We start from the raw sequence: 12,133 nt of genomic DNA, 5'->3' as shown, positions 1-12,133 counted from the left end.
AGACCCCACGGCCCCAATAGACCCCACGGCCCCAATAGAACCCACGGCCCCAATAGAACCCAATAGACCCCACGGCCCCAACAGACCCCACGGCCCCAATAGACCCCACGGCCCCAATAGACCCCAATAGACCCCACGACCCCAATAGAACCCACGGCCCCAATAGAACCCAATAGAACCCACGGCCCCAACAGACCCCACGGCCCCAATAGACCCCAACAGACCCCACGGCCCCAATAGACCCCACGGCCCCAATAGACCCCCAATAGACCCCACGGCCCCAATAGAACCCACGGCCCCAATAGACCCCAATAGACCCCACGGCCCCAATAGAACCCACGGCCCCAATAGACCCCACGGCCCCAATAGAACCCAATAGAACCCACGGCCCCAATAGACCCCACGGCCCCAATAGACCCCAACAGACCCCACGGCCCCAATAGACCCCAACAGACCCCACGGCCCCAATAGACCCCACGGCCCCAATAGACCCCAATAGACCCCACGGCCCCAATAGAACCCACGGCCCCAATAGACCCCACGGCCCCAATAGAACCCAATAGAACCCACGGCCCCAATAGACCCCACGGCCCCAATAGAACCCAATAGAACCCACGGCCCCAATAGATCCCAATAGACCCCACGGCCCCAATAGAACCCAATAGAACCCACGGCCCCAATAGAACCCACGGCCCCAACAGACCCCACGGCCCCAATAGACCCCAATAGAACCCACGGCCCCAACAGACCCCACGGCCCCAATAGAACCCAATAGACCCCACGGCCCCAATAGACCCCACGGCCCCAACGGACCCCACGGCCCCAATAGACCCCACGGCCCCAATAGAACCCACGGCCCCAATAGACCCCACGGCCCCAATAGAACCCACGGCCCCAATAGAACCCACGGCCCCAATAGAACCCACGGCCCCAATAGAACCCAACAGACCCCACGGCCCCAATAGAACCCAATAGAACCCACGGCCCCAATAGAACCCAATAGAACCCAATAGACCCCACGGCCCCAATAGACCCCAATAGACCCCACAGCCCCAATAGAACCCAATAGAACCCAATAGACCCCACGGCCCCAATAGACCCCAATAGAACCCACGGCCCCAATAGACCCCAATAGAACCCAATAGACCCCAATAGAACCTACGACCACAACAGACCCCACGGCCCCAATAGAACCCACGGCCCCAACAGACCCCACGGCCCCAATAGAACCCAATAGAACCCAATAGAACCCAACAGACCCCACGGCTCCAATAGACCCAATGGCCCCAATAGAACCCAATAGAACCCACGGCCCCAATAGAACCCAATAGAACCCACGGCCCCAATAGAACCCAATAGACCCCAATAGACCCCACGGCCCCAATAGACCCCACGGCCCCAATAGACCCCAATAGAACCCACGGCCCCAATAGACCCCAATAGAACCCACGGCCCCAATAGAACCCAATAGAACCCACGGCCCCAATAGACCCCAACAGACCCCACGGCCCCAATAGACCCCAATAGAACCCACGGCCCCAATAGAACCCAATAGAACCCACGGCCCCAATAGACCCCAACAGACCCCACGGCCCCAATAGACCCCACGGCCCCAATAGAACCCAATAGAACCCAATAGAACCCACGGCCCCAATAGACCCCAATAGACCCCACGGCCCCAATAGAACCCAATAGAACCCACGGCCCCAATAGACCCCACGGCCCCAATAGAACCCACGGCCCCAATAGACCCCAATAGAACCCACAGCCCCAATAGACCCCAATAGAACCCACGGCCCCAATAGACCCCAACAGACCCCACGGCCCCAATAGACCCCACGGCCCCAATAGAACCCACGGCTCCAATAGAACCCACGGCCCCAATAGACCCCACGGCCCCAATAGAACCCAATAGAACCCACGGCCCCAATAGACCCCACGGCCCCAATAGACCCCACGGCCCCAATAGAACCCACGGCCCCAATAGACCCCACGGCCCCAATAGAACCCACGGCCCCAATAGACCCCAATAGACCCCACGGCCCCAATAGAACCCACGGCCCCAATAGACCCCAATAGACCCCAATAGACCCCATGGCCCCAATAGACCCCACGGCCCCAACAGACCCCACGGCCCCAACAGACCCCACGGCCCCAATAGAACCCACGACCCCAATAGAACCCACGGCCCCAATAGACCCCACGGCCCCAATAGACCCCACGGCCCCAATAGAACCCACGGCCCCAATAGACCCCACGGCCCCAATAGAACCCACGGCCCCAATAGACCCCAATAGACCCCACGGCCCCAATAGAACCCACGGCCCCAATAGACCCCAATAGACCCCATGGCCCCAATAGACCCCACGGCCCCAACAGACCCCACGGCCCCAACAGACCCCACGGCCCCAATAGAACCCACGACCCCAATAGAACCCACGGCCCCAATAGACCCCACGACCCCCCACCCCCCCCCCCGCAGACCCCTATGGCACCCTACAGATCCCTATGGCACCCTATGGATCCTTATGGCACCCTATGGGTTCTTATGGCACCCTATGGACCCCTATGGCACCCGATGGATCCTTTTGGCATCCTATAGATCCTTATGGCACCCTATGGGTCCCTATGGCACTCTATAGATTCCTATGGCACCCTATGGGTTGTTATGGCACCCTATAGATCCCTATGGCACCCTAGGGTCCCTATGGCACTCTATAGATCCCTGTGGCACCCTATGGATCCCTATGGCTCCCTATGGATCCATATGACACCCTATGGGTTCTTATGGCACTCTGGATCATTATAGCACCCTATGGGTTTTTATGGCACCCTATGGATTGTTATAGCACTCTATAGATCCTTATGGCACCCTATGGATTGTTATAGCACCCTATGGATCTTTATGGCTCTCTATGGATCCTTTTGGCACCCTTTGGATCCTTATGGCACTCTATGGATTGTTATAGCACTCTATGGATCCCTACGGCACCCTATGGATCCCTGTGGCACCCTATGGCACCCTATGGGTTCTTATGGCACTCTATGGATTGTTATAGCATCCTATAGATCTCTATGGCACCCTATGGATCCCTATGGCACCCTATGGATCCTTATGGCATTCTATGGATTGTTATAGCACCCTATAGATCTCTATGGCACCCTATGGATCCCTATGGCACCCTATGGATCCTTATGGCACTCTATGGATTGTTATAGCACCCTATAGATCTCTATGGCACCCTATGGATCCCTGTGGCACCCTATGGATCCTTATGGCACTCTATGGATTGTTATAGCACCCTATAGAACCCTATGGCAACCTATGGATCCCTATGGCACCCTATGGATCCTTATGGTACTCTATGGATTGTTATAGCACCCTATAGAACCCTATGGCACCCTATGGATCCCTATGGCACCCTATGGATCCTTATGGCACTCTATGGATTGTTATAGCACCCTATAGAACCCTATGGCACCCTATGGATCCTTATGGCACTCTATGGATTGCTATAGCACCCTATAGATCTCTATGGCACCCTATGGATCCCTATGGCACCCTACAGATCCCTATGGCTCCCCATGGGTGTCCCCACCTGCTCCGGACTCTGGGTGACACAGAACCCAGGGATGGCCTCCAGTTTGTCCAGGGTGCCCCCAGTGTGGCCCAGCCCGCGCCCGCTGATCATGGGCACCTGTGGGACGGCACAGCTGGGACCACAGGGACCCTATGGGGCCGCTATGTCCCCATCCCATACATCACATCCACCCCATTCCACCTCCATCCCATCCCATCCCATCCCATCCCATCCCATCCCATCCCATCCCATCCCATCCATCCCATCCATCCCATCCCATAATCCCATCCATCCCATCCCATCCCATCCATCACCATCCCATCCATCCATCCCATCCCATCCCATATCCCATCCATCCCATCCCATCCCATCCCATCCCATCCATCCCATCCCATCCATCCATCCCATCATCCCATACCATCATCCCATCCATCCCATCCCATCCCATCCCATCCCATCCATCCCATCCCATCCCACCCCATCCCATCCCATCCATCCCATCCCATCCCATCCATCCATCCATCCCATCCCATCCCATCCCTCCCATCCCATCCCATCCCCAACCCATTCCATCCCATCCCATAATCCCATCCCATCCCATCCCATCCATCCCATCCCATCCCATCCATCCCATCCCATCCCATCCCATAATATCCCATCCCATCCCATCCCATCCCATCCCATCCCATCCCATAATATCCCATCCCATCCCATCCCATCCCATCCCATCCCATCCCATCCCATCCCATCCATCCCCATCCCACCCCATCCCATAACCCATCCCATCCATCCCATCCATCCCATCCCATCCCATCACATCACATCCCATCACATCCATCCCATTCCACCTCCATCCCATCCCATCCCATCCCACCCCATCCCATCCCATTCCACCTCCATCCCATCCATCCCATCCCATCCCATCCCACCCCATCCCATCCCATCCCATTCCACCTCCATCCCATTCCACCTCCATCCCATCCCATCCCATCCCATCCCATCCCATCCCATCCCATCCCATCCCATCCCATCCCAACCCATCCATCCCACCCCATCCCATCCCATCCCATCCCATCCCACCCCATCCCATCCCATCCCATTCCACCTCCATCCCATTCCACCTCCATCCCATCCCATCCCATCCCATCCCATCCCATCCCATCCCATCCATCCCATCCATCCCATCCCATCCCATCCATCCCATCCCACCCCATCCCATCCCATACTCCCATCCATCCCATAATCCCATCCCATCCCATCCTATAATCCCATCCATCCCATCCCATAATCCCATAATCCCATCCATCCCATCCCATCCATCCCATCCCATCCATCCCATCCCATCCATCCCATCCCATCCCATCCCATCCATCCATCCATCCCATCCCATCCCATCCATCCATCCATCCATCCCATCCCATCCCATCCCATCCATCCCATCCCATCCCATCCCATCCATCCCATCCCATCCCATCCCATCCCATCCCATCCCATCCCATCCCATCCCATCCCATCCCATCCCATCCCATCCCATCCCATCCCACTATCCCATCCATCCCATAATATCCCCCATTCTCACCTTACACCCACATGCTGCCAGTGCTGGTGCCAACACGATGCTGACTTTGTCCCCCACTCCCCCCGTGGAATGTTTATCCACGATCACCCCATTCCACTCTTGGGGCCATTCCAGCTCCCGGCCCGACTCCATCATGGCGCGGGTCAGCGACAGCGTCTCGTGTTGGTCCATTCCCCGCAGCCTCACGGCCATCAGCATCGCGCCTGGCCCGGTTCGGTCCGGCCATCAGCTCCGTGCTCCATCCCATCCCATCCCATCCCATCCATCCCATCCCATCCCATCCCATCCCATCCCATCCCATCCCATCCCATCCCATCCCATCCCATCCCATAATCCCATAATCCCATCCTATCCATCCATCCCATCCCATCCCATCCCATCCTATCCATCCATCCCATCCCATCCCATCCCATCCCATCCCATCCCATCCCATCCCATCCCATCCCATCCATCCCATCCAAGCTCCAGCTCCGTGCTCCCTTGGCCCCTTCGGAACTGGCCGGTCCCACCGAACCCCCCGTAACCCCTTTCTGCCCCACCGATGCCTTTGGCCGCGTCCTTGAGTCGGTTCACCGCCGACGGTCCATCCCGGACCCCCCCGGGCCCCCCGGTCCTTCCCAGTCACCCTTGATCCCTCCCGGTCCCCCCCGGTCCCCCTCATCCCCTCCGGACGCCCCTGGTCCTATCCCGGTCCCTCCCATCCCTCCCGATCCCAATCCCGCACCGATCCCAATCCCAGACCTATCCCAATCCTGCACTGATCCCATTCCCGCCCCGATCCCAATCCAGCACCAATCCCAATCCCTCCCGATCCCAATCCCGGACCAATCCCAATCCCTCCCAATCTCATTCCCTCCCGATCCCAATCCCTCCCGATCCCATTCCCACGCCGATCCCAATCCCACACCGATCCCAATCCCTCCCGATCCCATTCCCGCCCCGATCTCATTCCCACACTGATCCCATTCCCTCCGATCCCAGTCCCTCCCGATCCCACACTGATCCCATTCCCGCACTGATCCCATTCCCACCCGATCCCATTCCCACACCAATTCCAATCCCTCCCGATCCCAATCCCGGACCGATCCCATTCCCTCCCGATCCCATTCCCTCCCGATCCCATTCCCACATTGATCCCATTCCCCCCCCGATCCCATTCCCTCCCGATCCCATTCCCGCACTGATCCCATTCCCTCCTGATCCCATTCTCGCACTGATCCCATTCCCTCCCGATCCCATTCCCGCCCCGATCCCATTCCCACACTGATCCCATTCCCTCCCGATCCCAATCCCTCCCGATCCCACACTGATCCCATTCCCGCACTGATCCCATTCCCTCCCGATCCCATTCCCACACCAATTCCAATCCCTCCCGATCCCAATCCCGGACCGATCCCATTCCCTCCCGATCCGTTCCCTCCCGATCCCATTCCCGCACTGATCCCATTCCCTCCCGATCCCATTCCCGCCCCGATCCCATTCCCACACTGATCCCATTCCCTCCCGATCCCGCACTGATCCCATTCCCGCACTGATCCCATTCCCTCCCGATCCCATTCCCACACCAATTCCAATCCCTCCCGATCCCATTCCCGCATCGATCCCATTCCCTCCCGATCCCATTCCCTCCCGATCCCATTCCCGCACTGATCCCATTCCCTCCCGATCCCATTCCCTCCCGATCCCGTTCCCTCCCGATCCCATTCCCGCACTGATCCCATTCCCTCCCGATCCCATTCCCACACCAATTCCAATCCCTCCCGATCCCATTCCCGCATCGATCCCATTCCCTCCCGATCCCATTCCCTCCCGATCCCATTCCCGCACTGATCCCATTCCCTCCCGATCCCATTCCCTCCCGATCCCGTTCCCTCCCGATCCCATTCCCGCACTGATCCCATTCCCTCCCGATCCCATTCCCGCACTGATCCCATTCCCTCCCGATCCCATTCCCTACCGATCCCGTTCCCGCACCAATCCCATTCCCGCACTGATCCCAATCCCACACCGATCCCATTCCCTCCCTATCCCTTTCCCTCCCGATCCCATTCCCTCCTGATCCCATTCCCACACCGATCCCATTCCCTCCCGATCCCGTTCCCTCCCAATCCCGTTCCCCCCCGATCCCGTTCCCCCCCGATCCCGTTCCCGCACTGATCCCAATCCCTCCCGATCCCATTCCTTCCCGATCCCATTCCCTCCCGATCCCGTTCCCTCCCGATCCCATTCCCTCCCGATCCCGTTCCCTCCCGATCCCGTTCCCTCCCGATCCCGTTCCCGCACTGATCCCATTCCCTCCCGATCCCATTCCCTCCCGATCCCATTCCCTCCCGATCCCAATCCCTCCCGATCCCATTCCCACACCGATCCCAATCCCTCCCGATCCCATTCCCGCCCCAATCCTGTTCCCCTCCCGATCCCATTCCCACACCGATCCCATTCCCTCCCGATCCCATTCCCACACCGATCCCATTCCCTCCCGATCCCATTCCCTCCCGATCCCAATCCCGCCCCAATCCCATTCCCACACCGATCCCAATCCCTCCCGATCCCATTCCCACACCGATCCCGTTCCCTCCCGATCCTGTTCCCTCCCGATCCCAATCCCTCCCGATCCCATTCCCACACCGATCCCATTCCCTCCCGATCCTGTTCCCTCCCGATCCCATTCCCTCCCGATCCCATTCCCACACCGATCCCATTCCCTCCTGATCCCAATCCCTCCCGATCCCAATCCCTCCCGATCCCCATTCCCTCCCGATCCCATTCCCACACTGATCCCGTTCCCTCCCGATCCCGTTCCCTCCCGATCCCATTCCCACACTGATCCCGTTCCCTCCCGATCCCGTTCCCTCCCGATCCCATTCCCTCCCGATCCCATTCCCCCCCGATCCCATTCCCACACCGATCCCATTCCCTCCCGATCCCACTCCCTCCCGATCCCGTTCCCCCCCCGAACCCATTCCCACACCGATCCCATTCCCTCCCGATCCCATTCCCTCCCGATCCCGTTCCCCCCCGATCCCAATCCCACACTGATCCCATTCCCTCCCGATCCCCTTCCCGCACCGATCCCGTTCCCTCCCGATCCCGTTCCCTCCCGATCCCATTCCCACATTGATCCCATTCCCGATCCCTTTCCCTCCCGATCCCAATCCCTCCCGATCCCAATCCCCCCCGATCCCATTCCCTCCCGATCCCATTCCCGCACTGATCCCATTCCCTCCCGATCCCGTTCCCCCCCCGATCCCATTCCCGCACTGATCCCATTCCCTCCCGATCCCATTCCCTCCCGATCCCGTTCCCCCCCGATCCCATTCCCGCACTGATCCCATTCCCTCCCGATCCCATTCCCACACCGATCCCGTTCCCTCCCGATCCCGTTCCCTCCTGATCCTGTTCCCTCCCGATCCCATTCCCGCACTGATCCCATTCCCTCCTGATCCCGTTCCCTCCCGATCCCATTCCCTCCCGATCCCGTTCCCTCCCGATCCCAATCCCACACCGATCCCAATCCCTCCTGATCCTGTTCCCTCCCGATCCTGTTCCCTCCCGATCCCATTCCCGATCCCATTCCCCCCCGATCCCAATCCCTCCCGATCCCATTCCCTCCCGATCCTGTTCCCTCCCAAACCCAATCCCTCCCGATCCCATTCCCTCCCGATCCCGTTCCCTCCCGATCCTGTTCCCTCCCAATCCCATTCCCACACCGATCCCATTCCCTCCCGATCCCATTCCCTCCTGATCCTGTTCCCTCCCGATCCCATTCCCACACCGATCCCAATCCCTCCCGATCCCATTCCCGCCCCAATCCTGTTCCCTCCCGATCCCATTCCCGCACTGATCCCATTCCCTCCCGATCCCAATCCCTCCCGATCCCATTCCTCCCGATCCCATTCCCTCCCGATCCCAATCCCTCCCGATCCCAATCCCTCCCGATCCCATTCCCTCCCGATCCCGTTCCCTCCGGATCCTGTTCCCTCCCAATCCCAATCCCACACCGATCCCATTCCCACCCGATCCCATTCCCTCCTGATCCTGTTCCCTCCCGATCCCGTTCCCCCCCGATCCCATTCCCGCACCGATCCCATTCCCACATTGATCCCGTTCCCTCCCGATCCCATTCCCCCCCGATCCCATTCCCCCCCGATCCCATTCCCACATTGATCCCATTCCCACATTGATCCCATTCCCCCCTGATCCCATTCCCTCCCGATCCCATTCCCCCCCGATCCCATTCCCACACCGATCCCATTCCCTCCCGATCCCGTTCCCTCCCGATCCCATTCCCTCCCGATCCTGTTCCCTCCCGATCCCATTCCCGCACTGATCCCAATCCCACACCGATGCCAATCCCGCACTGATCCCAAACCCACCCCGATCCCAAACCTGCACCGATCCCAATCCCGCACTGATCCCAATCCCACCTCGATCCCAATCCCGCACTGATCCCATTCCCGCCCCGATCCCAATCCCTCCCAATCCCATTCCCGCACTGATCCCAATCCCACCCCAATCCCGTTCCCGCACTGATCCCAATCCCACAGTGATCCCAATCCCTCCCGATCCCATTCCCTCCCGATCCCAATCCCTCCCGATCCCATTCCCTCCCGATCCCATTCCCTCCCGATCCGTTCCCTCCTGATCCCGTTCCCCCCCATCCCATTCCCTCCCGATCCCATTCCCTCCCGATCCCAATCCCTCCCGATCCCATTCCCTCCTGATCCCAATCCCTCCCGATCCCATTCCCTCCCCGATCCCATTCCCTCCCGATCCCGTTCCCCCCCATCCCATTCCCTCCCAATCCCATTCCCTCCCGATCCCATTCCCTCCCGATCCCATTCCCTCCAGATCCCATTCCCTCCCGATCCCATTCCCTCCAGATCCCATTCCCTCCCGATCCCATTCCCTCCCGATCCCAATCTCCCCCGATCCCATTCCCACATTGATCCCATTCCCACACTGATCCCATTCCCACACCGATCCCGTTCCCTCCCGATCCCGTTCCCTCCCGATCCCATTCCCTCCCGATCCCATTCCCCCCCGATCCCGTTCCCTCCCGATCCCATTTCCACACTGATCCCATTCCCACACCGATCCCGTTCCCTCCCGATCCCATTCCCTCCCGATCCCGTTCCCTCCCGATCCGTTCCCTTCCGATCCCATTCCCTCCCGATCCCATTCCTGCACTGATCCCGTTCCCTCCCAATCCCGTTCCCTCCCGATCCCGTTCCCGCACCGATCCCCTTCCCGCACCGATCCCATTCCTGCACTGATCCCGTTCCCTCCCGATCCCGTTCCCCCCCGATCCCATTTCCACACTGATCCCATTCCCTCCCGATCCCGTTCCCTCCCGATCCCGTTCCCTCCTGATCCCGTTCCCCCCCGATCCCGTTCCCTCCCGATCCCAATCCCCCCCAATCCCATTTCCACACTGATCCCATTCCCTCCCGATCCCAATCCCTCCCGATCCCATTCCCGCCCCGATCCTGTTCCCTCCCGATCCCATTCCCGCACTGATCCCATTCCCCCCCCGATCCCATTCCCTCCCGATCCCATTCCCTCCTGATCCCGTTCCCTCCCGATCCCGTTCCCCCCCGATCCCATTCCCACACTGATCCCATTCCCTCCCGATCCCGTTCCCTCCCCATCCCATTCCCGCACCGATCCCATTCCCTCCCGATCCCATTCCCTCCCGATCCCATTCCCACACTGATCCCATTCCTTCCCGATCCCAATCCCTCCCGATCCCATTCCCTCCCCGATCCCATTCCCTCCCGATCCCGTTCCCTCCCGATCCCATTCCCTCCCGATCCCATTCCCGCACTGATCCCATTCCTTCCCGATCCCATTCCCACACTGATCCCATTCCCTCCCGATCCCATTCCCATACTGATCCCATTCCTTCCCGATCCCAATCCCTCCCGATCCCATTCCCTCCCGATCCCCATCCCTCTCGATCCCATTCCCTCCCGATCCCATTCCCGCACTGATCCCATTCCTGCACCGATCCCATTCCTGCACCGATCCCAATCCCTCCCGATCCCATTCCCCCCCGATCCCATTCCCTCCCGATCCCATTCCCCCCCGATCCCATTCCCACACTGATCCCATTCCTTCCCGATCCCAATCCCTCCCGATCCCATTCCCTCCCGATCCCAATCCCTCCTGATCCCATTCCCACACTGATCCCATTCCTTCCCGATCCCATTCCCTCCCGATCCCATTCCCTCCCGATCCCATTCCCGCACTGATCCCCATCCCGCATTGATCCCATTCCCTCCTGATCCCATTCCCACACCGATCCCAATCCTGCCCCAATCCCAATCCTGGACCGATCCCATTCCTGCACCGATCCCATTCCCTCCCAATCCCATTCCCTCCCGATCCCATTCCCTCCTGATCCCATTCCCTCCTGATCCCGTTCCCTCCCGATCCCATTCCCTCCTGATCCCGTTCCCTCCCGATCCCATTCCCCCCTGATCCCGTTCCCCCCCATCCCATTCCCCCCCATCCCATTCCCTCCCGATCCCATTCCCACACTGATCCCATTCCCTCCCGATCCCGTTCCCCCCGCCCCCGTTCCCGCACCGATCTGTCCCTGCTGCGCGGTGCCGTCGGTGACGGCTCTCACGAAGCTGCGGATCTCGTTGTCCCGCAGCCGCTCCCCGTCCCGTTTCTTTCGGATCAGCTCCGGTACCGGCTCCGTTCGCTCCATCCCGCACCGACCCCGCAGCGCGTCCCGCCCCGGAGCCGTCCCGGCTCTGGACTCTGTCCCGGGGGCGGGGAGCGGAGCTGCGGGGGTTGGGGCTGCGCACCCCGCTCCTGCCCCCCACCCCCTACACCCCCCCCTCCGGTGCCCGGCGCTGGGACGGCCCCGCATCGACCCCCCCCCCACAACCCCGGGTCGGTGGCGGTGACCGCGGCCCCGTGGGGGGGGGGGGGCGGATCCACGCGGGGGGGGACGAAGGGC

General features: G+C 60.3%; 1 protein-coding gene across 1 annotated transcript; it reads right to left on the bottom strand.

The window, feature by feature from the left end:
* Positions 1-3,548: 3,548 nt before the first annotated feature.
* Positions 3,549-12,014, bottom strand: LOC107307046 (thymidine phosphorylase). The gene is made up of 3 exons (XM_085535805.1): positions 11,752-12,014; positions 5,161-5,363; positions 3,549-3,698 (listed from the first exon to the last, which is right to left on the bottom strand). Exons 1-3 carry the CDS (start codon positions 11,876-11,878, stop codon positions 3,564-3,566), a joined length of 465 nt encoding a protein of 154 aa, XP_085391931.1. The 5' UTR covers positions 11,879-12,014; the 3' UTR covers positions 3,549-3,563.
* Between the last annotated feature and the right edge of the window lie 119 nt (positions 12,015-12,133).

The sequence above is a fragment of the Coturnix japonica genome, unplaced genomic scaffold (genome assembly GCF_054131305.1).
Source record: "Coturnix japonica strain WE unplaced genomic scaffold, WE-NBRP24 Scf184, whole genome shotgun sequence".
In the NCBI taxonomy this organism is placed as follows: domain Eukaryota; kingdom Metazoa; phylum Chordata; class Aves; order Galliformes; family Phasianidae; genus Coturnix; species Coturnix japonica.
This window is presented reverse-complemented; position numbering and strand designations above follow the sequence as displayed.